The sequence below is a fragment of the Tursiops truncatus genome, chromosome 2 (genome assembly GCF_011762595.2).
Source record: "Tursiops truncatus isolate mTurTru1 chromosome 2, mTurTru1.mat.Y, whole genome shotgun sequence".
Lineage (NCBI taxonomy): Eukaryota > Metazoa > Chordata > Mammalia > Artiodactyla > Delphinidae > Tursiops > Tursiops truncatus.
In genome coordinates this window covers 127,492,571-127,516,542 of record NC_047035.1, presented here as the reverse complement: position 1 = coordinate 127,516,542, position 23,972 = coordinate 127,492,571, and the positions used below count along the sequence as shown (strand labels likewise).

The 23,972-nt window shown below is 39.8% G+C and overlaps 1 protein-coding gene and 2 long non-coding RNA genes across 6 annotated transcripts in view; 2 read left to right on the top strand and 1 right to left on the bottom strand.

Annotated features, from left to right (window-relative positions):
- LOC141278053 (uncharacterized) overlaps positions 1-3,526 on the top strand; it is a 7,788-nt gene extending 4,262 nt beyond the window's left edge. The window contains exon 3 of the long non-coding RNA XR_012330260.1: positions 965-3,526. This is a non-coding gene — a long non-coding RNA (uncharacterized lncRNA). The remainder of the gene's footprint in view (positions 1-964) is intronic.
- LOC141278054 (uncharacterized) overlaps positions 1-10,545 on the bottom strand; it is an 11,888-nt gene extending 1,343 nt beyond the window's left edge. Inside the window, exons 1-2 of the long non-coding RNA XR_012330261.1 lie at positions 10,442-10,545; positions 2,744-2,973 (exon numbers count right to left, since the gene is read on the bottom strand). This is a non-coding gene — a long non-coding RNA (uncharacterized lncRNA). The remainder of the gene's footprint in view (positions 1-2,743; positions 2,974-10,441) is intronic.
- On the top strand, positions 10,481-23,972 carry ARRDC4 (arrestin domain containing 4). 4 transcript variants are annotated; one of them, XM_004311794.4, is made up of 8 exons: positions 10,481-10,905; positions 15,130-15,196; positions 15,447-15,594; positions 18,045-18,147; positions 19,150-19,406; positions 19,932-20,094; positions 20,676-20,830; positions 21,184-23,972. In XM_004311794.4, the coding sequence occupies exons 1-8, from the start codon at positions 10,617-10,619 to the stop codon at positions 21,238-21,240; spliced, it is 1,239 nt and encodes a 412-aa protein (XP_004311842.3). In that variant the 5' UTR covers positions 10,481-10,616; the 3' UTR covers positions 21,241-23,972. The 4 variants fall into 4 exon arrangements, with proteins under 4 accessions (XP_004311842.3, XP_073657458.1, XP_019801464.2 ...); XM_019945905.3 differs by having other exon boundaries at positions 10,499-10,623; XM_073801358.1 differs by lacking the exon at positions 10,481-10,905 and adding an exon at positions 12,779-12,996.

The window sequence follows — 23,972 nt, the reverse complement described above, 5'->3', positions numbered from 1 at the left end:
GCTTCAAGAGAGAAGTCAGACATGAGGTTTTTGAGCAAATGGCTTGGATGATTACCTTGGATCTTATTACACATCTTTATGGGAAATAGCCTAGCTGAGAACATCTTTAAAACACACACAACTCCAGTCATCCAAAATCCTGAAATTCTTCCCTGGTTACACATAGCATTTGAAGTTCCCTTTAAATATTCTAATTACAAATGTGATTGTAATGTGAGCTAGTAAAATATATTTCTTCTCTACATCTCAACAAGAGCATTTTTTTTCTTGCCTAGAGAAGGAAGACTGTCAGAAGTGACATGACTACCAGCTACTGTCACATGAAATATTACAGTTCACAAAGTACTAACACATACATTTTCTCACTGAATCCTTAAATTATGACCAGCCCGACTTTCTTAAAGAGTCCAAATAGCTCATCCAAGGTCATGCCTTCAGGAAGTGGTAGAGCCAGGGCTCAAAACCAGGACTGTCAGACTCAAAATTCATGTCCACTACCATCATCTTACCAAGGACAACAAGGGCCACCATTTTCGGGGCACTTATTGTATAGCTGGCACTTTCCATGCAGTATTTTATTTAACATGACCCACAGTGAGGAAGGCGTTAACATCTGAAGCCCAGAGAGCTTAGTCCCTTCCTCAACTTTTCACAGCAAATGCTAGAAGTAAGGTTTGAATCCTGATCTTTTCACTGCCCTTGTGGCTTCACATGAGGTAGAGATCAGCTCTCCATGTGCCTTTGAACATCACACAACAAGCCCCACTCAGCAGCGAACAGCCCTGAAGCTGATGCTAAAGGCCAGGGGTCCCTCCATCCTGACATGTGACGTGGGACACTGGAAACCTTCCCTGCCTAGCCTGATAGTGTTCCCAAGTGATCAAAAGGACTCAGGGAAGCTAACATTTGACGATATGAAAGGATCTACCGTTTTAATACCTCTATGTCTTATTTACCCCACTAGCCCGTGATCTACTTGACCCTTGAAAAAAACCTGCAAAGCTTCATGTCTGAGCCCTGTATTCTAACAGGTGGAGAGAGTCCACTGAGTGCTGAGGTGCACTGAAAACATGCCAGACATGAAAATACCAGTTTTCCTATGCACTATCAATAAGCAATCTGAAAATGTCCAGGAGGAAAAAAATCCCATCACATCAAAATAGCGGAGAAAATATATATAACAAACCTCACCAGAAATATGCAAGACCCATATGAAGAAAAAGATACAATTTTATTGAAGAATACATAAGTTCCTGAATGGGAAAATTCAGTGTTTAAAACTGCTCATTCTTGACAATTTAACTGATAAATTCAATATTCTCTCAATGCTATCCCTATCAAATATCCAGGTTTTTTAAATGAAAACCTGACAAGTTGGTCCTAAAATTTCTTCAGGAAGATAAAATGTATGAAAATAGCCAAAATAAAATGTTTAAAGAATAGAAATGAAGTGATACTTTCTTTACTAGCTATCAAAGCATACTGTAGACAAACCTGAAATAAACAAAAGTGTTGATTTGGTGCAGGAATAGACAACAGAGCAGTGCTCAATTCTCTCAGACAGAGAATTTTTTTTAAACAGACTGATGTACTTTTTCAATTCGACTTTGTCAATTCATTGTGTGATAAAAAGGAATATTCTATTCAGTGGAGAATAGGAATAAATCAATTACAATAAATTATGTTGGAGGAATTAACTATCTTTTGGGGAAAAAATAAGTATTTTTCCTGACAAGATACTCAGATTATTAAAGAGCTTAAGGTAAAAAATAATTAGAAAATTTTAGAAGAAAATATAGAGAAAGGCTTATAGTTATGGGAAAGGGAAGACCTTTTTATGATTAAAAAAATTGATCACATAATGTAAATGATTTATAAATCTGACTATAGTACATGAATTTATATTAAATTGAATTTAAATTAAAAGCATTTGTAATTAAAAGACTAAAAATGCATAAGATGAGAGAAAATGTTTGCAATATATAACACCAAGTCTCAATACTCAAAATACAAAAAAAAAAAAAAAACTACAACTCAGTGAGACAAAGGACAAGGTGAATTGCCATTTTGCAGAAACAACATGCCATACGATAATATCTCAATCTCACTCATATTCACTCATACTCATAAAAAGGTAAATTTAATCCCCAGTGAAATACCATGTTTCACCCATCTGATCGGCAAATATATCAGACTGGTTATGTCCAGTGTTGGCAAGATAAAAAATGATGCCATGCACTCCTTAAGAGGATATAATTTTTTTGGAGGACATTTTGGCAGTATCTATTTACATTAAAAATGACACATCCTTTGACCCAGCAATTACACTGTAAGGTTTCTATCCTAGGGGAAATAATTACACATATATACAAAGAGACTTACACAAGATGTTCAGCACTATTATTATTAATAACCCCAAATCTAAAGCTACCTAAATGCCTATTAGTGGGGCTATGATTATACAAACAATGGCACAGTCACGAAATGGAATCCTATGTTACATAAAGGCAGACCTTTATGTACTGATAAAACCAGCTCCAGGATACTTTGAAGAAAAACAAGGTGTAGCACCCATAAGATAATTCTATGTATGTGTGTGTAAGACAAACACATAAAACTAATGCACATATGCTTGCAAATGTACATACTAAGCTGACAACAGTGGGTATGGCTTCAGACCAGGGAGAAAGTTTCTGGCAGTGGAAGGGTCTGAATGCAACCAGAACAGGGGCATGGGACTTACCCCCATTCACATGCTCTTGGCGTAAGTCCATTGGAAAACAGTCTTGATTCTATGGACTCAGTTCATAAAGTGATTTTTAAAAGTTGTTAGAATTTACATTGCTTTTATGATAATTTTATTATTTAATTTAATTAGAATTCTTCCTGAGCCATCAAATATTTGCAAGGAGGTGTTTTGTGAAATCAATAATAGAGTCAGTTATCACGTGGCCATCTCCATCGGAGCAGACCCTGTGGAGAAAAGGGAGAGTAGTGGGCAATCATGTAGAACGAATGATGTTTGGTCACAGATAAGCTTTTCCCATCGAGTCTGCATTCAATACAGACCTAATTATATTTATCTAAGACCCTTAATGGTTACTTATCTCACATGTCTTGATTTCACATCTACCTGTTCAGTTTTAGTAATGGAATGTAATCTACTATTAGTTCATCAGCAGGAAACACTTTCCTGGCTCTGCCTCTTCTGTTGTCATCACAATACAACTACATTAGGTGTGCATAAACCATGCAAGAAGGCAGGACCTTTCTGCTGTTCAGAATAAGATACCTTTAGCAAAAGAGTCCTTGTGCCCCTATATTGACTCCTGTCTCTCCATCAAAACGGAGAATCAAATAAAACTTGTCGGCAGTATTTCTTTATTGAGTTGTGTTTTGTTTTCTTTTGTTTCCCTGTTCTTAGTTGCCTTTTTCCCTCATATGCTTTCTCCCTTCCAACTTTTCTTTAAGTAAAAAAAGCTCATTTCAGTTATTTCCTCTGCTGCTGCCACAAATCATTTTTGGAAGAAAGCAGAGGGTCAATTTAGGCCTGTGGATGGAAAGCGTGCTCCAGAACGGTGTTAACTGTGTCCTAAAGAGCATCACTAACTCAGAGAGGAGCACAGCAGCGTAAACTGTGCATATACCGTGATGGTAGGGAACCCATACCCTACCAGTGGTCAACAGCTGATCTCATTACTTATCAAAATTCTTTCCTTCCTCCTTTCTTTTCCATCCTTCTTCTATTCCTTCCTTACTCTTTTCTCCTTAACTTACACTGAAGGCAGTTTAATGAAGATGGAAGGCCTTGGGTCTGACCTTGGCCCTGCCACCTGCTGGCTGTGGAATAAAGCAAGCTACTCCATCTTTCTGAACCTCAGACTCCTGATCTGTAAATTTGGACCTTATCCCAAGATGCCCCTTCACCAGGTTATTGTGAGGCTGAATGGGACCGCGTACACTGAGCATCTAGACTGGCGTTCAGTGGGTGTGCAATAAAAGTTAGGTCTTTCTCCCACTTCCTAGAGATCTTTGCTTTGTACACTTTATTTCCAACTGTCAAACAAGAATTCAGAAAGCAAACACATTTCAAATGTCAGCAACCGTACCAGTGCAACCCCCAAATTAAGATCCAGGTATGAGTGAGCATAAACTGAATTTACAAGATAAAAATGTCTAGGCAAAAACAAGATGAATGTGTGCACTATACAAGAATGAATGAGAGTTGGTACTTATGCAGTGATTCAACTACCTTTATAAGACCTGAAGGATCAGGAAAGATAAATTCTGAGCAACATGGAGTCAACATACTATAACCTTTCTCCCAGTGACTACAATTAAAACTCAGATGATGATTAAAATACCAACAACAATAATAATAACAGCAATTATCTGAGCACCAATAACTGCAAGTAGCTTAGGGAGGGAAATCAAAACTTAAAAAGCAAACCATATTAGGACTTTGCTGGTTGTCCAGTGGTTAAGACTCTGAGATTCCAGTGCAGGGGGCCCGGGTTTGATCCCTGGTCAGGGAACTAGATCCCGCATGCTGCAACTAAAGAACCCACATGCCACAACTAAAAATCCCTCACACGGCAATGAAGATCCAGCATGCAGCAACTAAGACCCAGAGCAGCCAAATAAATTAATAAATATTTTAAAAAAGAAAAAAAGCAAACCAAGTGAGCTTTACAGAGGGTTTTATTTTATCTCCTGACCTGAAACTAAGGGTGGTCCCAGGGTGGAACTACAAAAGGAGACACAGGCAGCAAAAAATCAGAAAGAACCCTTACCATTTAGTCAGAGAACCAAGAAAAGGTGTTCCTATAAGCAGGAAAGTACGGGGAAAATCCTTGTTGTTGTTGTTGTTGCTGTTTCGAGTAAACTTTCACTGTGGAATAACTTTAGGTTTATAGAAAACCTGCAAAGATAGAATCGAGTTCCTGAGCCCCCCTTACCCCGTTTCCCCAACTGTTAACATCTCATATTAATATGTTCCATTTTTGAAAACTAAGAAATCAATATATTACTAAACTTCAGACTTTATTTAGATTCACTAGTTTTTCAACTAACATCCTTTTACTGTCCTAGGATCCAATCCAGGACACCATATTACATCCAGTCATCATGTCTCCTTGGTCTTCTCTGGTCTGTGAGTTTCTCTGTCTTTCCTTGCTTTCATGGCCTTGAGAGTTTTGAGGTACACCCATCAGGTGTTTTGTAGAATGTCCTTCAATTTGGGCTTGCTGGATGCTTTGCTCATGCTTAGACTGGAGTTATGGGTTTTAGGGAAGAATATCAAAGAGGTGAAGTGTCCTTTTCAAGCTATCCTATCAGGGGTAACTGCTGTCAACATAACTAATGACTGGTGATGTTAACCTGGCTAAAATATGTTTGCTGGGTTGCAAACAAGTGACTAAGTCTAGTGCACACTCAACGGGAGAGAGAAGAGAATCTACATCAATAATTGGGAATTCTTCTGTAAGGAAGAGTTGGCTCTTCTCCATTTTTTAATTTATGTAATCATTTACTGTATCAGTATGGATTCACATCGATTTGGGATTTTCTTTCTCTTTTTTTTCCTCCTGGCCCTTCCCTAAGGGTGGCTCTGGTCCTAGAGCTCCACAGAGGAGTCCCTGGTGGCACAGGAACCTAAAACCCAAGGAGAATACTTGTCTATCTGGCTGGAGGAAATGGGAAAAGATGACCCTGTGGCCAGGAGTGTGAAGATCCCCATTTTCTTCTCTCTTTTTCCTCACTGTTTTGCCTTGAGAGTAACCCCAATAGCAGCAGCACTTGTAGCTATAATCCCTAGAAGAACAACAAATTTCTACCCAGTGGGTTGGAGGAAGGGGCCCTGGGGAGCTACAGGGAATGAGGGAAATAATGAAGAGGAAAGAAATATGGAAAAGTATCCCCTAATTCTGTGTATGAACTGATATAGTCCCAGGCTCACTCTGAGCTGCTCACCTGGGGTAAAGACCCATAGCAGGAGAGCAAAGCCTGTAAGAACTGAACTGCCATTGGAACCTCTGCCCACAGAAGGAGGGTTCAGAACAGTCTGAACAGTGAACATTCCCAGGTTCACTGACTGTCAAAATAAAATAGCTGGCATTCTGCAGAGGATTTTAACAGGACTCAGAGTCTTATAAGAGTCAAAATGTCTATGGTATAATCTAAAATTATTCAACATACAAAAAAAAAGGAAAATGTAACTTCTCAAGGGAGAAGACAATCAGATTTCAAGCTGAAGATTACCCTGATATAGAAATTTTTTCCAAGATCTTTAAACAACTATTATCGTCATGCTCAATGAGATAAAGGTAGACGTTCTTGAAATGTACAAAAAGATGTTCTTAGCAGGGGAATAAAAACTATTTTTAAAGTGAGTATTTTAGAACTAAAAAATACAATATATTAAATTAAAAAGTCACTGGATGATCTCAATAACACAATGAAGGTGATAGAAGAAAAGGTCAGTGAACTGGCAAACAGATCAATAGAATGTATCCAATTTCTATAACAGAAAGAAAAAAGATTGAAAAAAATCAGTCTCGAGGTCCTGTGGGACAATATCAAAAAGATCTAATATTCATGATATTTAAGTCCCAAAAGGAGGCGAGAAAAGAGATGGGTGCAGAAAAAAAGTGAAGACATTATCAAAGAAAACATAAATTTGGTGAAAGACATATACAGCTGTAAGAACCCCAAACAAAATAAACTGAAAGGAAACCAAACCCATCCACATTATAGTCAAACTGCTGACAACTAAAGATAAAGAAAAAATCTGGAAAGCAGACAGAAGAAGATTCCCTTTATGTTTATGAATATGGAAATAACAGTTTGAAGGACTGTTTGGTTTTTCATTAGAAACCAAGGTTATCAGAAGGCAATGGAATAACATCCATAAAGTACTAAAAGAAAGAACATGATGCTGTACACCTAAAACTAATATAACATTGTAAACCAGCTATATTTGAATTTTTAAAATGCTCTTATTATTTTAGTAAAAATAAAGTATATGACAATGTAAAAAAGGAAAAAAAAAAGGGAAAGAAAAGAACTGCCAGCCCAAAGGTCCATATTCAGCATATATATCCTTCAATAATGATGTCAAAATAAAACTTTCTCAAAGAAAAACTAAGGGAATTCACTGCAGCAGGCCTTCTCTAAAATACTAAAGGGCATCCTTCAACCTGAAATATTCCCTGAGGGAACTTGGAACTTCAGAATAAAGAAAGAGCAACAGAAATGATAAATATCTGGATAATTATAATAGACTACCTTCTCTTAGATTCTTTAAAATACATATAACTGGGCTTCCCTGGTGGTGAAGCAGTTAAGAATCTGCCTGTCAATGCAGGGGACACGGGTTCAAGCCCTGGTCTGGGAAGATCCCACATGCTGCGGAGCAACTAAGCCCATACACAACTACTGAGCCTGCGCTCTAGAGCCCACAAGCCACAACTACTGAAGGCTGTGAGCCTAGAGCCCATGCTCCGCAGCAAGAGAAGGCACAGCAATGAGAAGTCCGCACACCCCAACAAAGAGTAGCCCCCGCTCGCTGCAACTAAAGAAAGCACACGCGCAGCAACAAAGACCCAACACAGCCAAAAATAAATAAATAAATAATAATAATAATAAAATAAAATACATATAACTACCTGAGGCAAGAATGTACATTGTCTGGTGGGGTTGTCAATACATGTGGATGTAATATACATGCCAATTATGGCATAAAGAGGGATATTGACCCCTAGGGCAAGTGCTTAAAAGAAAACAAAACTACAAAGCGATATAGCTCAAAATCAGTGGATACATTTAAACAGATTACTAAAAGATATGCAAACAATCGAAAAGAAGGCAGGAAAGGTGGAATAGAGAAACAAACACCACATCCACAAACCAAGCAAATAATAAAATAATACACCTAAAACCAACCATATCAATGATTGCATTATATGTAAATGGTCTAAACACACAAAGTTAAAAGACAGAGACTGTCAGATTGGACTTTTTAAAATGCTATATGCTGCTATATTAATGTTAGCAGAACTTAAATAGTCACAATAATATATGCACAATAAAAATGGAATTTTATCTGTGAACCAGGTGGGTCACTATAAACTACATTCTGCCTAGTTGTACAATATTTTTTGTTTGTTTAAATATCCTCCTTTTTTAAGGTTTGGCTGAGGCAGCTCTGCTCTATAGCAAACATGTCCAGGCCCATGTAAGCCAGTCCAACGGCCCCAGGTTAACCACTCAACAGCCATTTGTCCTCTTCCTTGTTAACAGAGCTCTGATTTTGTTCAGCCTCCAGAGGAAAAAAATCACTTGTCTGAATGAATTGTAAAAATTTTACTTCTTTTTGCCAGTTAATGACCTACTGGTGCACATGTGACAGTTTTGGCCACATCACATAAGAAGTTTGTAGGGGGCATCTAGGAAATATATTTTCCTTCTGAGAGGAGAGAGTAGGAGAAGAAAAAATTCCCCCTTTTTGGTGGGTTTTTTCCCTTGCTTTAATTTTTGAATTCTGTTACATGAGAATGAGATACTTAGAGCTGTGGTAACCAATGGCACCAGGAAAAGTGCTGAGTGTGGCAGAAGAGAAAAATAAAGGGAGTCTGGGAATCATCCCTAAGAGTGCCTACTACTGGGCTTCTTATTAAGTAAACAAGAAATATTCTTATCGTTTAAGCCCCTGTTGGTCATGCATTCTGCTACCTATGGTCAGAATAACATTAACTGATAAATGAGCAGATAGTCTGGTCGTTCTCAGCACAGAACGCCATCTGGGCAATTCTGCCTTCTGGGCACTATTAGGGCCATTGTCCTACCCCCTTTCTCAGCCACTTCATTTGGATGGAGAAGAACATCTGCCTCTAGAGGATTCATTTCAGAACCAATAATACTGCACAGGTTGGGACTCATAGATTCAATCAGCCAACAAACTCTTACCAAGTACTTCAGCTAATTGTGTGCTAAACTCTGAGTTCAGTACTAGAGGGACAACAATAATGAGAAAAAGTTCTGTGTTTCAAGTGGGGGAGAGGACTATATGCAAATAAGTATACATGGTCAGGTTGTGACATAAAGAACAGTGGCAGAGTAAGAGCATATTGGGGGCTAGTCTAGATAAAGTGAAAAACAGAATAGCAGCTATTTCGGAAATTTATGCAGAGCGAGATTTCTGGCCTTTTCCACTTTCTTTAGGGAGTGGTAAGAAAAAGTTGGACTTGAAAAGCCTTATTAAATTTCCACGTTAATACTCTAAACTCAGAGCAGAAAAGCAACCTTTTGTTTGGAATTATTTTAAAAAATAAAAGAAACAACTACCTCAGGAAAGATTTTTAAATCTCGATATGACATTGATCAATCCGTGATAGCTCACAACCTTGGTATTTTTATAAGGGAAGAATTTATAAGGGTTAGAATACGATGGCTAGATAGTGGCAGCGATGTTAGATGATAAAAACAAAAAATTAGAATAGAAAAGGAATGAAGGATTAAAGAAGAAAATGAAACCGAGGACAGGCGACAGGAGCTGTGGGCATGGAGAACAAGGCAACTGGAAATTTTCGTGGACTGTGACACCGAGGTCAGGAACTCCTTTTGGGTGGGGAAGAAACTTGGGTGGCAGATGTTGTTTAGAAACGAGACTGATGACCTTATTTAGAGCAGGAAGAATGACCATTCCAGCCATTCTCAGTTTAAAGAGGTTGCAAGACGAGCCGGGCAGCAGAACTCCTTAGGGTTGTTCCAGGTTGAGAACCACAGCCTTCATTCTTCCCTTCTGCAGCTCTTTCTTAGGCTGCGAACTCTGAAACCCGAGAGAGGCGGGGCTCAGGAACCTGGAGGTTAGTAGATGCCAAGTTGTCCATTAAAGTTCCGAGGCGGTCGGCCCCCAAATCTCACAAGGAAATACTGCTAAATTCCTTTTTCCAGGGTATCTACTTCCTCTCGAGTATTGCAGATGTAATCATAAACACAAGCTGGTCGCAGCCACAACCTCACATTCTAGTGTGAAGCCCCCTGACTCCCGCAAACAGTTCCCAAGCTGCTAGAAACCTCGCCTCCGTTTGTAACCATAGGAACGGCTGGCACGCCGCGAGCCTGAGATTCCCGGTTCCGCCCCCTCCCTAACCAATATTGTTCCCCACTATCTGTCCACATGGGCGCACCGCCTCACTATTGGTCAGTGCCCCAGGACTGTGCCTTGCCCCAGCCAATAAACGGACTGTGCACGTGTACACCGCGAACTCTGATTGGTCACCACTCCCTGATCACGCACTGCCTTCCTGCGCCAGCCCGTGCGCGGCGGCGCCAATGAAATGACTCAGTAGCCATTTATAACCAATCAGCACGCCGCGCGGCTCACAGCCAGCCTATGGGCGCGCGCCGGGGGTGGGGTGTCCCGGCCCTTTTCCATTCCCACCTGGGTTTGTTAAAGCGACAGGCCCTACGGCGCACCGGGGCTCCACCGGGCACCGCAAAGCGGCCGCGCGGGCCCTCGGCGTGAGCTGGCGCCCGTGACAGCGGCGCTGCTCTGCTTGCGACGCCGGCTCCGGGCCGCTGCCGACGTCCTTGGTGCGGCCGCGTCGGCCGGTAGGATGGGCGGTGAGGCGGGGTCCGCGGCGGTGGTGGGCCCCGAGAGCCGCGTGAAGAGTCTAGGTCTGGTGTTCGAGGACGAGCGCAAGGGCTGCTACTCGAGCGGCGATACGGTGGCAGGGCATGTGTTGCTGGAGGCTGCAGAGCCGGTGACCCTCCGGGCGCTGCGCCTGGAGGCCCAGGGTCGCGCCACCGCCGCCTGGGGCCCGAGCGCCGGCGCCACTGCCCCGGCAGCCGCCTCGGAGGTGGAGTACTTGAACGTGCGCCTGAGCCTGCGCGAGCCCCCGGCCGGTGAGCGCGGGCCACGGCCCGGAGAGGGGCTGGCGGGACTGGGAGAGGGCAAGCCGGCGGATGCCCACCGGCTGGGTGGGCGGGGGGTCCGCCCACGGGGTAGCCGGCCTCAGTTTGGTCGCCTTGACGGGCGGGCAACAATGCCTGCGCCCCCCATCTCACAGCACCGGGGAGATGGTGCTCACTTCTGCTGGCGCCCCGCCCCTGGCTCGCTGGGGTCTGACTGCCGCCACGGTCCCAGGACCATCTAGGACAGCTCTGGGAGTGAGCCGTTGCCATGGGAACCTGTGATGGGCAGTCAGGAATCGAGGATCTGGGGACTTAGGTTCCTTCTCTTGTGGTCTGAGGAGTGGAGGGCGGAACCAGAGTTTACGAGGTTCCATTCTCGGGTGCCCAGTTTATGGGGGCCCCATCTCCCCCGCCCCGTCTCTAGATGCTAGTTCTTGGTTCGTGATGAGTTAGCAAAACCTCAGTCTTAGGAAGAGGGAAGTAGTTCCTGAGCGTTACGAGTTCAAAGGAAGTGCTTTTTGACTTGATCATCATACTTGGTTTCTCTCCTTTGGGGAGTGGGGTAACTTAAGAGTTCTACGTCTGTCTTACTTTCTTTGTATTTATTTTTCGCTTCTTTTTGTTTCCTTTGCATTCTCTTCCTCCCTCCCCTGGCCCACCCCCATAGACCTTTAGTGACAGTGGGATCTGGGCACTGTAAGAGTTTCTGGAAGATTGATGACCCTTCTTGTGAAGTCCAGTTAATAGTGTAGGCTTTTACACTATTAAAAGTGCCCATGTGGAAACTCACTACATGGGTATTCTATCAATATTAGGTGCAAAAAAATACTAGGAACGGTGAGTCTTAGTCTTCTTTCAGTTGGTAGGAGCTACTTTAAACTATTTTACTTTTCTGCCTCATCAGCTTCAGCATTTATCTGTAAAATAAATAATGGTATAGACTCTCGGCCCTTGAAGAATAAAATACGGCGTATCAGTGTTTAACCCTTGCTATGTATTATACAAAAATCAGTAGTAAGTGCAGTTTTTCCATGTCCTGCTGTGGAGAAGTAGACTATTCACAGTTAAATCCTCAAGGTATGTGAGAATCGAGTAATCCCAAAAACTGTGGTGAGGAGAACATGTATGAACCAAAGCCCTCTTTTGGATTAACAAGTATAGTATGTTAGGTGACAGTTCTTACCTGCCTTATGCCCTTTCATCAATATGGTTTCCAGAATCAACCTATACATGCCTACCCCAAGGTAACAGACAACACAGATTTTCAAGATGGCTGACTGGAGTCAAGGGCAATGGAAAAGGGAAGTAAATTGTTTTTTTGTCCAGGACTTTGGACTCTGTATTTCTGTGCCCATAACTCCTCAGTAAATAGATGTAAGATAAATAGCAGTTGGACCTGGGATTCGAAGTAAAAAAACCGCTTTGGTAAAATCTGGGCTATCAAATAGTGTTTGATTCACAAGTCAGGTTTTGTCTTGTCATTCTAACGGAATAGAATGGCTAACCCTAGACAACCTGAAAATCTTAGCTTGTTTTAGAATGTACCAAAACAAACCTTTGCAAAAAGTAAAATCATAGTCTGTTTTAGTTGATTTCATTGAGAAAAAGAATCATTCCGAATATCTGTAGCTTGGAAGAGGCTAGCAACTTTACATAGTTGTGGACTCTTAGGTTCATCTAATTCCAAAACCTAGCTGAATTTCAGCCACCTGTAGAGATTTTTAGAAATCCAGATATTCAGGAAGTATGGCTGTGGGATCTATTTTCAAAAAATCTACTGGATAATTTTTCAGCATTGTTAATCTAACTACTTGCTTTCATGGTGATTGATTTTCTTCATATTTTTATTCAATAATTATGGTAGAAAGACAAGACACATCAGAGAGTTGGTTTCACTTCTTGGTCGCACACCAGGAGTATGACCTTGTGCGTGTTACTCATCCTTCCTGAGCCCCAGTCTGCCTCTGTGATGGTCTTCTAGCTCCCACGCTCACCAGTGCTCTGAATTACGAGTTTGGGCTGAAGGACCATTAGCGAATGAAACATCTTGTGACATTGTAGTTCTCGTTGCATAAGACAAAGGTAATAAACTATGAGCAGAAGCAGAAACGGGCACGTGATTCAGCTTGTGGACCTACTTAATTAAAAATTAATAAATAAGAGAAAGCAAGCAAGCAAAGATTTGTTTCCAAATACTATAACCCAGGTTTATCAACTTTCTCAAAAATTTTTCCTGTTTATGTTTTGAGGTAGTTGAAAGTCTCATTTTAAATGTTCTAGTTCCTATGTTGATTTGTTTTTTCTCTGAAGAGGGAACTTCATCTCTCTCTCAACCTCTTCCAATGTCCTGTGCAACTCTGTTCTTCACACTTGCCTGTCATGCTCTGCCTCATTCCCTTCCCTTCATCTAAACCCCTTCTCACTTGTTTCCATGCCAACTCTTACTTCAACAGCAGAAGTGGTCCTCAAGATGCCCCCGCCACTACCGTGGACTCCAGCATGCTAGGGTCATTACTTGTGTACAAGTGTCTATAGCCTCCTTTCCTCCCAAGGTCTATTTGGGGATTGAAGTTATTTAGGTTTGTATCCATTTCGTATCAGCTTTGTGCTTGACATTTAAGCACTGTAAATTTTGGACATAAATGAAATCCACATTTTTAAACGTTTCAAGTACTTTGTCATATTCAGTAAGCTAATGATTACAAATTAGAACTTTAGCCCAGCTCTAAGGAGTGTTGGGATTCCTTGAGCCTAGTACCTGATAGCTATAAAATGGAGAGGCTTCCCTGATTCCAGTGCTGTAGCACTGCTGGGACTTATAGGGCGGCTCTGGACACACCTGAGCTCTGGGACTCACTCTGTCACTGTCATTTAACATGGTCTCATGTCCCTTTGACTTATTCACTTAGCTTCCAAGTCACCCCCCTTTTAAGTATTTCTATTTGAATGATCTTAAGTGGCAAATACTTGTAAGGTTTTTTTTTTCTAATGTATTACACATTGAAAATTGGAGATAGATTCAGGAAACTTAATGGGCCAGTAATGCATTCCTGTTTCCTAAAAGTATAAGGTTGAAATGTTAACTGAGTTGATGATGGTCTTAGAACTCTAGTATTTAAATGAAAAATTATCCCATTTCACTCGTGATTTCTGGCCTTTAAATTTTTTTTAATGAATGGTTACAGTAGAAATCTCCATTTCATATCTACTGACCAGGCATATCTCAGAGAAAGTTCTCAGTCTGTTCTGCACTTTCTTCATATTAATCATCCCACCCTTGATGAGGGAATTTAGTTCTAAACTTGAATCTATGCACATAAAATGAAGGGAACATTTGTAAGTATCTCTGGGGAGCCACCCAACCAACACTGATAGCCCTGGAGTTGGCTTCAGATCTGAACGATACAGTCTCTGCACTCATCAGGGCTCCAGCACTGCCTCTGGCTTTGCTAGGTCCATCCACACGCTGCCTACTGGCCTTCTCACAGTCAAGGATAAGCCTCTGCGTGAAATGAAATGGTGCTGGCTGACCCCAGAGCAGGAGGAAGGAGTCGTGGCCATGCTTGGCCAGGCCCACTCCATATCCCAAGTTAAACAACATCCCCTATTAATCAGTAATGACTCCTGCCTAATAATTTGTTCTGTTGGTTTGGCTATTTAGTATTCAGTATTCATAATATTCCAAGTAAATTTTTCCTCTCCTTTTCCATCTCTGCCCAAAAAATATTTAGTCTGATTTTTGTGGTATACCCAAAATAAATAGATCTATTTTTTTCTAGATTAATTTTAGGTCCAGTTTAATATTGGTACCTCATGTTAATATAATAGTATACTAACATTAGTATACTCATGCTAGTATACAAGTGGGGGAAATAAATGTTTATGTATATGTAGGTATGTATGTGTATATGGTTGTATACACATATATATGTATATGGGAGCTCTGGCATTTTATGGTAATTACTTGTGTAATTGGTCTATTTGCAGATAGAAGATACATATGTATATACATATATATGTGGTTTGAAATTGATTAAACTTGGTAAAAGTTGATTCAAAATTTAATTCTCTAAATCTCAGTTTAATGTACTTTTTGATGTATGTTCAGTGTTATATATAGCTAGGAAAACCTTTTAAAAAAACTATGATTTACATTGTGAAAATTCTTGATGTAATATGAACCTTAGTAAAAATAAAATGTATTCTCTTTTTTAGGTGAAGGCATCCTCTTACTACAGCCTGGAAAACATGAATTTCCATTTAGCTTCCAACTTCCATCTGAGTAAGTGAAACTGTGTAACTGGGGATTTCCTTTCCCTGCAACCTGTCTATCCAGTTGTATGGGCACCAAGTACCTTCTGACATTCAGGTGTGCATGTTTATCCTGAATAACCACTGAGTAGACCTAACCCTGCTCACCTTTTTAAAAAAAAAACAAAAACAAAACAAAACACCCAACACTTTAAGGGCTTTTCCCAGTTTCGTTAAACTGAAAAACAAAGTTAAAAAGTCATCTCTTTGGTTGATTTCAGACCTTTGGTAACCTCATTCTCCGGGAAATATGGAAGTATTCGGTACTGTGTGAGAGCAGTTTTGGAACGACCCCAGGCACCTGATCAGAGCATTAAGCGGGAACTCCAGGTCGTCAGTCACATCGATGTCAACACACCAGCATTACTAGTAAGTTCTTCCTCCTTCTCTTCCTCCTTCCCCTTTTCCTCTTTCCCTTCCATCCTCCTTCCTTTCAACTGTGGTCTCTACATTTAGCAAGTCTGGTGGCAGCCTGTCCTGTCACTTTCCGATACAATCTTATAACCCATAGGCATTCACTATAAATATGTGATTCTAAGTTGGGCAAATTACAAATTGTGTGTGTTAGTACTATTGATTGTGTCCCTGTTGTTCAGGGCTTCTTTTGCCAGAAAGTTACATGGGCTTAAAATGCATTAATAAGGCTTAATAATAATAATGCACACACACAGAGTAGTTACTTTTCCCAGAGCAGCCACATTCACAGGGCTGTGGTATTCTAAACTCTTCGCTAATAGCAGGTTGAGGAACAGTAATTATGGAAGAGTATTAATCACTCCCAGCCTGTTATTGAAGCTCAGGCCATTATGCTGTGTCTCCTTGCATTTTGCATGTCATTTTCTAACATTAAGTAAGTGCATGCAGCTGCTCTGGAGACCCTTTCACTTATCATTTCCTTATGACAGATTTGGCCACATTAAAGCATTGAACTTCTAATAATCACCAGAAATACTGTAGGCTGGTAAGAAAGATTAGGCTATAAGTAACAACAGAATAGGCAAGATGGGAGTTAATGAGCTAGATTCTTTTATCTAAACCCATATTATCAAAATAATATAAAATTATACCTTGTACTTTCATGATAGCTACTAGGACCTAATGGTTCTTCATTTAAATATGAATGAATGATTTTTTACTTCATAATTTAAACTTTCCATCATGATACTGATGTTACAGAGATATATTTTTAATATTGGAGGTTTCTCTTTCTACCCAGTGTTTTTAAAGATCAGGAAAAGAAACAGGAGTTAAAAGTTGTTTAACTCTACTTCCACACGAAAGTGAAATAGAATTTACTCTGATGTTCACCTTTAGATTATAAAAATGTAACAGATATGGCCTAGTTGCATGGTCCCTTGTGGCCAAAATCGTACAATAGCCAGACCCAGCTGACCCAGCTTATAACTATGACTTATCACCTGCTCAGCACCTATTTTGAAAATTAATGATGCTGATAACTGCTTTGTGTTTCTAAAAACTACTTGGAATTGGGTGGTTAACTAATTCTAAACTATTTATGGGGCCATTGTGGCAAATAATTTAAAGATTTTTTATTTTTTGGCAAAAAGAGATACTATTTGTCCTTTACTATCCTTTTATAATAGAAAAAAATATTGCAGCTTTGGGTTTTACAGTGAACTTTTGGTTTGTGCGTCTTGTAAACTGAGCATTTTAAACAGTATTTTATAATACTGTTTTATAAACAGTATTATATAAGCGTCTTGTATCGCTTATCTTGCTACTGTAGAATAGAAAGTGGGGTGGTGAGTTCAATAACCCTTTAGATCCATTACACTAGGTGTGTTATTGCACTACCGTTACACAAAACCCAAAAATCATTCTAAGTTAAGGACGCTTGAAATTTCTGCCTAATCATTTTGAAGTAAGGAAAAAAGGCTGTTTCCTTATTCCACATTTTAAATGCCAAGACAAAAAGAACATTCTGATTATTGATTTTTATACCATTTCTCCTTTTCCTGATCTACACATAAAGTCTTTAAAAAAAAAAAGTAGTTCTGTCATATTAATAGGTACTACTACAGTTTTTTGGGTTTTGTTTTTGTTTTGTGTTTTTTTGCGGTACACGGGCCTCTCACTGTTGTGGCCTCTCCCGTTGTGGAGCACAGGCTCCAGACGCTCCAGCCATGGCTCACGGGCCCAGCTGCTCCATGGCATGTGGGATCTTCCCGGACCGGGGCATGAACCTGTGTCCCCTGCATCGGCGGGTGGACTCTCAACCACTGCCCCACCTGGGAAGCCCTCTACTGCAGTTTTTTTTGTTTTTTGTTTTTTTTGTTTTTTTTGGTTTTGTGGTAAGTGGGCCTCTCACTGTTGTGGCCTCTCCCATTGCGGAGCACAGGCTCCGGACGCGCAGGCTCAGCGGCCATGGCTAACGGGCCCAGCCGCTCCATGGCATGTGGGATCCTCCCGGACCGGGGCACGAACCCATGTCCCCTGCATTGGCAGGCGGACTCCCAACTACTGCGCCACCAGGGAAGCCCTCTACTGCAGTTTTTGATTGCTTTTTTAAAGGATGGTGTATCACTTCCCAGAAACACAATGAAAACATAGGATAAAATAGAATGATGTCACCCTAATTTGAATCTGAAAATTCACCTTAGTTTTCCTGAAAAGGGAATGATTTTTAATGCTTTGTCTTTAACTATTGTACCTAGTTTGTCACAGGAAGATAAGAAAGGTTGATTTGTTGTTTTTTGGAAGACATTGCTGTACAACTGTTTAATAAAAAATGACATAACTTTAAGTTCTATGAGTTTTCTAGACCAGTTTAATTATTTTTATTATTTGAACTTTTCAAGACCCCTGTATTGAAAACGCAAGAGAAAATGGTTGGCTGTTGGTTTTTCACTTCTGGTCCAGTCTCACTGAGTGCCAAAATTGAAAGAAAGGGATACTGTAATGGTAAGCAAACTGTTTAAAAATCCAAATGCAAGATTCATTCATTTTATTAGCTAATTGTAAGTGATTTTTAATAGTGTTTTGTAATTTACCAAGTATATAGTATTTTAAAACATGAATAATACAGTTGTCTGGTTCTAGTATAAATAATTGATATTTAAATATTTGTAAATAGATGAGCGGATCCCAATAATCCTGGTATTTCTGACTTTAGTCCTGGTACTTTCATAGCAAAGACTAAAACCAGTAGAGTGGGAAAATGCCAGCATTTTATTTTAATGTTGCAAAAAAATGTTCCAAGCAGTGTTGCTCAGAAGAGAGCTGTTGTCATATGAAAATACTGTTAGGCATTCTGACTCCATGCTGGAAATTCAAATATATGGGAGGGGCTAGAATGTAGAGCATTGACACTCTTAACAGTCAGATTGATATCAGAACAACAATCTGTGAAGGGCCCAATTCCATCCAGTGGATTTGGCCCCCACTCCAGGGTTCTGGCTTCTTGGAAATGAATATGGAATAGAATAGTATGATGGTGGGTGTATAATGTGGGTGTAAAACTTGGCTACTCCATCCATTGCTTTATTTGTGTTTATCAGTTCCTAAAATGGGAAGACTTTGTTCTTCTGTTGGGAAGATTTTAATTTGTTAGGCACTAATGAGTATGTTAGTGATCTTCTGTACTTAACGTAGTACTGAATCATTTATTTGTATGTCTTCTCTTAACTTTTATAGATACTGGTCATTTACAGATCTTTAGAATTGGTAGCCTAATATTGCTACATTAGAAAAGTGAATCATGTGATAGTTAGAAAACAGTATCTACCACAAACTGCCATAAATTTTCACTTCTCTGACTCAGATTTGCAATGTAAGTTTTCCGTGAGGCTTCTCAACTTGTTAAAGCAGCGTTGCCACATTTCAGCTTTCATCAGTAACAGCTTTGTTCCACTGTGGAGAGAATTTCCTCAAGGGTCTCTGAAGGTGTTTCTGTTTTCTTTTTAGGAGAAGCTATTCCAATCTATGCAGAAATAGAGAATTGTTCCTCTCGTCTGATTGTTCCCAAAGCTGCCATTTTCCAGACGCAGACTTACCTGGCCAGTGGGAAAACGAAGACCGTGCGGCTCATGGTGGCCCACGTGCGCGGGAACCACATCGCCTCCGGGAGCACCGACACCTGGAACGGGAAGACCCTCAAGATCCCGCCTGTGACGCCATCCATCCTGGACTGCTGCATCATCCGAGTGGACTACTCCTTAGCTGTGAGCATGGCGCTTGGTGAAATTAAAGACGTAGCATGGAGCCATACCTGGTGCCATGTTACTGAGAAGATGTACCTTTAATACCCAGGAAAATGTCATTTTATGTCAGCATTACAACAAATTGTGGAATATGTGAAGATTGGCCTTTGTTTTTTAATCAAAAACTATCCCCCTGAGGTATTTAATTAAATAACATGGAAGAATGAAGGTGCAGTAGGGCTGCTATATTGAAGACATAAGTAACTTTCTATGGTTCTGTGTAAGCTGTGCTCACTTACAATGAAGTGTATTAAGGCCACACTTCCCCATCACAGAGCGTTCACTGTATTTCGTGGGCTCTTCATTTAGTTCTTCATTTTATTCGTCAGGACAATTTACAGTTGTGTTGGGGGTGGTAGCAGACAACAAAAGCATTTTTTCTATGAAAAAATAATTGGGTTATTTACTATGAGGTTTAACTTATATTTGTGCCTTTCTCTCTCTCTCTCTCTCTCTTTGTTGTTGTTTTGTTTTTTGGCATATTAGGTGTATATTCACATTCCCGGTGCTAAAAAATTGATGCTTGAGCTGCCCGTAGTGATTGGCACGGTTCCATACAATGGTTTTGGCAGCAGAAACTCCAGCATTGCCAGCCAGTTTTTTATGGATATGAGCTGGTTGACGCTGACTCTGCCAGAACAGCCTGAAGGTAAAATGTTCTGAGGTTCTTTCAGAATGCAGTTTTACACATAGAGTACTTAAGAACAGGAAGTATGAGGTAGGAAATGCTCAAATGATAATTACTGCTGCCACTACAACTATTATTACTCTTTTTATTACTAAAAATCATCAAACATTATTCCCAGAGGGGACTTTGAGAGTTTAGCTTAGCCAAGACAGAAAGCTCCTAATGGCAGATCCAGAAATACAATCTACATCTCCTGATTCCTATTTATAATAGTAGAAGAATGGAAAATAATCAGAGTAAGAGTATAGTGTGTTATGTTGGTGTTTTCCGTAGCCACATTTCAATGATTTTTTTTAACCTAGACTAAAACACACACGTCTCAAAGAGAATATAAATCAGTGTTAATAGTACTTTAATAAAAGCAGAATCTACTGAATATTTTTTTGTTGTAATGGGCACAAAAACTTCCTGCTTAGAGGAAAAAATACCAATGTTTTATCTTCAAATTAAGCTAAGTTTCTTGTTCCTGTAAGAGTTCAGAAGAGAGTAATGTAATTAGTTTTTGCGTGGATTTCTTAGAGCCAACTCCTTTTTTGTTTCAGCACCACCAAATTACGCAGACGTGGTGTCGGAGGAAGAATTATCTAGACACGTTCCTCCTTACCCTCAACCCCCTAACTGTGAGGGGGAGTCGTGCTGTCCTATGTTTGCCTGCATTCAGGAATTCAGATTTCAGCCTCCGCCTCTTTATTCAGAGGTAAAGCAAAAGAAAATTAGACTTGTGTTGTGCTGTTTGTAAATAATCCTCTGTGTCTGTTTTTGACTCCCAATTAGTAGAGGATACATACAAAAAAATTTTTACGATGGTGATAGATTATCACTGATCCACTTACCACATTTTGTGGTGTTTTCTTGGTACTCTGTAGCATACATGTAGAGTACCATGGATTGCCTTTAAGGCCATGGAATACAGAGAACTTAAGTGGCCTACTGGGACTTCTTAATAACAGGCTTTAAGCAGTTTGGCTTATGACCATATAATTAGAAATAGATACTAGAATCACGTTAAAGAATGCTGCAGTAGTAATCTTGGTCTGCTCGTTTTTGCAGGTTGATCCACATCCTAGTGATGTAGAAGAGACCCAGCCTGTTTCCTTCATTCTCTGAACGTATTTCAGAAATCACTGTGTTCATCACCAAATTAGAATGTTGGTTCTTTCCCCCTGTCTTTTTGGGGAAGAGGGAGGGAAGATTAGCTTAAGAACATAAATAGACATCAAGACTGAAGGTGATAGAAATTAAAGAATGCATGTACTTTCCAGTGGGCCAACAGGATTGTTGCACAAGTTTGTGATGTGGTCTTGTATCCCTTTAGAACTATGGGACAAAGATGTGAAAAGTCACAGAATGTAATGGAAGTCCTGATGGTGATAGAGTAAGTGAAGAGTGCCTATGCTGACCCAAGAGAAAGGTGCCTGTAAACAGTGAAAACACTATGCGAGCATATCTTTACAGAGGTTTCTCAAAGTAGAACAGATGTATCCTCAGCTTTAAGGCAGTATGGACGCATTGGGAGGAGACTTGATTTTGGAGAACGTAGCAGCACAGGGTGTGCATGAACAGGAAAGGGGCCCACTCTAAATTAAACATGAAGCGAGACCCTCTGGTGTCAGGGTCTTCATGATTTCTAACCATATTCCATAGGACTGAAGTCCTTAAAAGAATCCTTTTCGGAGGTCATGATCTTATGAGGTTCTAATGAAGTAATACAGTTTTCACTCTTCTAATGGTAGTTTAAGAGGTAGTTTGTAAGTTGGCTATACAGCATTACGAAACCAAGAAAGAGTTCCTTCCTTGAAAGGCTTGTCAGTTGAAAGGGGAAAGGTGTACTTCAATATGAAAACACATTTTGTTGAAAGTTGCACTTTTTATCCCCTTTAAGTACTTCAGCAGAGTACATGTTTAATTTTCCTCATATCTTATTTACCTAGGAGCATATTAGAAAAAGACAGGGTTAAAAAAAGAAAAAGAAGAAAAAAAAGCTTGCATCCTTAGGATGCCTTGATAACTGCACAGGGGGAAAAAAGGCCTTTTTTACCTACCTCTGGTGGGGTTATCAGAATCAGATATGTTTTAAAACTCCAGGCCGGTGAAGTCTTCCTTGGAGTTTCTGCTCATTTGCAGTAGCAATCTCATCTCTCCTATCCCTAAACCTGAAACTGGACCAAGGGCAAAATCTATAAGGTTAACATCAGTTGAACGTTAATATGTGTATACCAAAGGGTATTTCAAAATAAATGCAAAATCAAGGCAGAAATACCATTTTCCCTTTTTTTGAAAAGTCATATAAACTTAATTTCTGTTAAGAGACTTAAGTCTCCTGATGGCAGTCACTGTGTTGTTCATTGTTATTCCAGTTCTTTAGTAATTCTGTTTAAACTGTGATTTTTTTTATTGTTTTGGTGCAATATTTTATTATCCTTTAACCTCAGGATATTCAGACCAACAAGATTGTGTTGCTGCTAAAAGACTGAGCAGTGTTTTTACTGTCCCTCTGTCCCCTCCTAGTCACAGTCACATGTTCACTTGTTTTTACTTTAATCTGTTGGTTTTGTGAGCTGAGAGCATTTCTGTACACTAAGTAGAAGGGAGGTAGGGGTTCCCATGATAGAGATTTTGGACCAGCCCAGTACTTTGGTTTTCTCCATGTCCTGAGGGTTAGATCTGGAAACCCTGGTGCTTCCCATGCAGAATACTGTACTTCATTCAGCTGAACGATTAGCTTTTCTTTCAGTCAGTATATTCCGTTAGAAAAATTTTAAGGTTAAATTATGTATGTAAAAATTAGCTGGACATTTGATCAGGGATTTTTATACAAACATTAGGTAAATGTACGCTTTTCACCCTTGGGTATACCTCTCTTCTCTGTAATCACATAAGCATCTTAAGCCGTTCTTTCATCTTTTAAGCCACTGAATGAAAATCACAATACAAACTGTTTTACCAATAATTGTGGTACTGAAATTGTCACAAATCTTTTTTCCCTGCTTTGGTTTTTTGGTGATCTTTTATTTTGCTTTGTTTTTGTGTGTTTGGTAGCTATGTGCTGTCTAAACAGTTTTATTTTTACTTTAAAAAAAGATCACCTTCAGCTATTTCTTGACCTCTGAGTTGCAGTTTACATGTTTTGTCAAGACATTTTCCATCTCCATGATACCAAAACAAAGTAAAAGAAACAAAACAAAATGGTATGGAGGAAGAGAAAGTTTAATTATCTATCTGGCTGCAAGTAGAAAAGCAGCTGCTTACTGGAATCCTTCAGTAGGATCGTTTTGTCACCTTTTTTAAAGAAATGAAGTGCACCTACCAAATTAAAACAAAGCTGATTTTTTAGCACTTACGAGAATAGCTAAAAGGTATGATTTGCCTTATTGAATTGATATTGGTACGTCTGACCTTAAGCAGTACGTTGAAACTGCATACCTTTCTATAATCAAATTATTTGATGAAGGTAGAAGATTCTACATTGGAACAGAGAATACTTGGGAATGAAGGTAAAAATTTAGCTGCTATTTGCTTGTTTATTCTCCTCTTGCTTAGTTTGCAAAGAAACTGTGGCCTTAGAATTTTCTTTTTGATGCAAAAATTTTGAAATTGAGAAAGTGCATCTTCTGGCACACAAAATTCTTCCATGGGCAGAACTTTACTTTCATGTTTTTGTTTTGCACAATAAACTCAATAGGCAGGGGTTATGTTTTTGATAAGTTAACTATAAAAGCTTTTTATTTTTATTATAAAAATGTAACAATTTAACCCGGGGGGTGGGGTGGGGAGATTGTATTTTGTACTCTTGTCTGAACCCCATGGGTTCCTTTTGTTAATAAAATGATTACACTGAT

Coding starts and splice junctions, on each gene's coding strand:
- ARRDC4 (XM_004311794.4), top strand. CDS start 10,617: ATGGGCGGTGAGGCGGGGTCCGCGGCGGTGGTGGGCCCCGAGAGCCGC. Junction 10,906..15,129: donor CCTGCGCGAGCCCCCGGCCG/GTGAGCGCGGGC, acceptor TCTCTTTTTTAG/GTGAAGGCATCCTCTTACTA. Junction 20,831..21,183: donor CTCCGCCTCTTTATTCAGAG/GTAAAGCAAAAG, acceptor TCGTTTTTGCAG/GTTGATCCACATCCTAGTGA.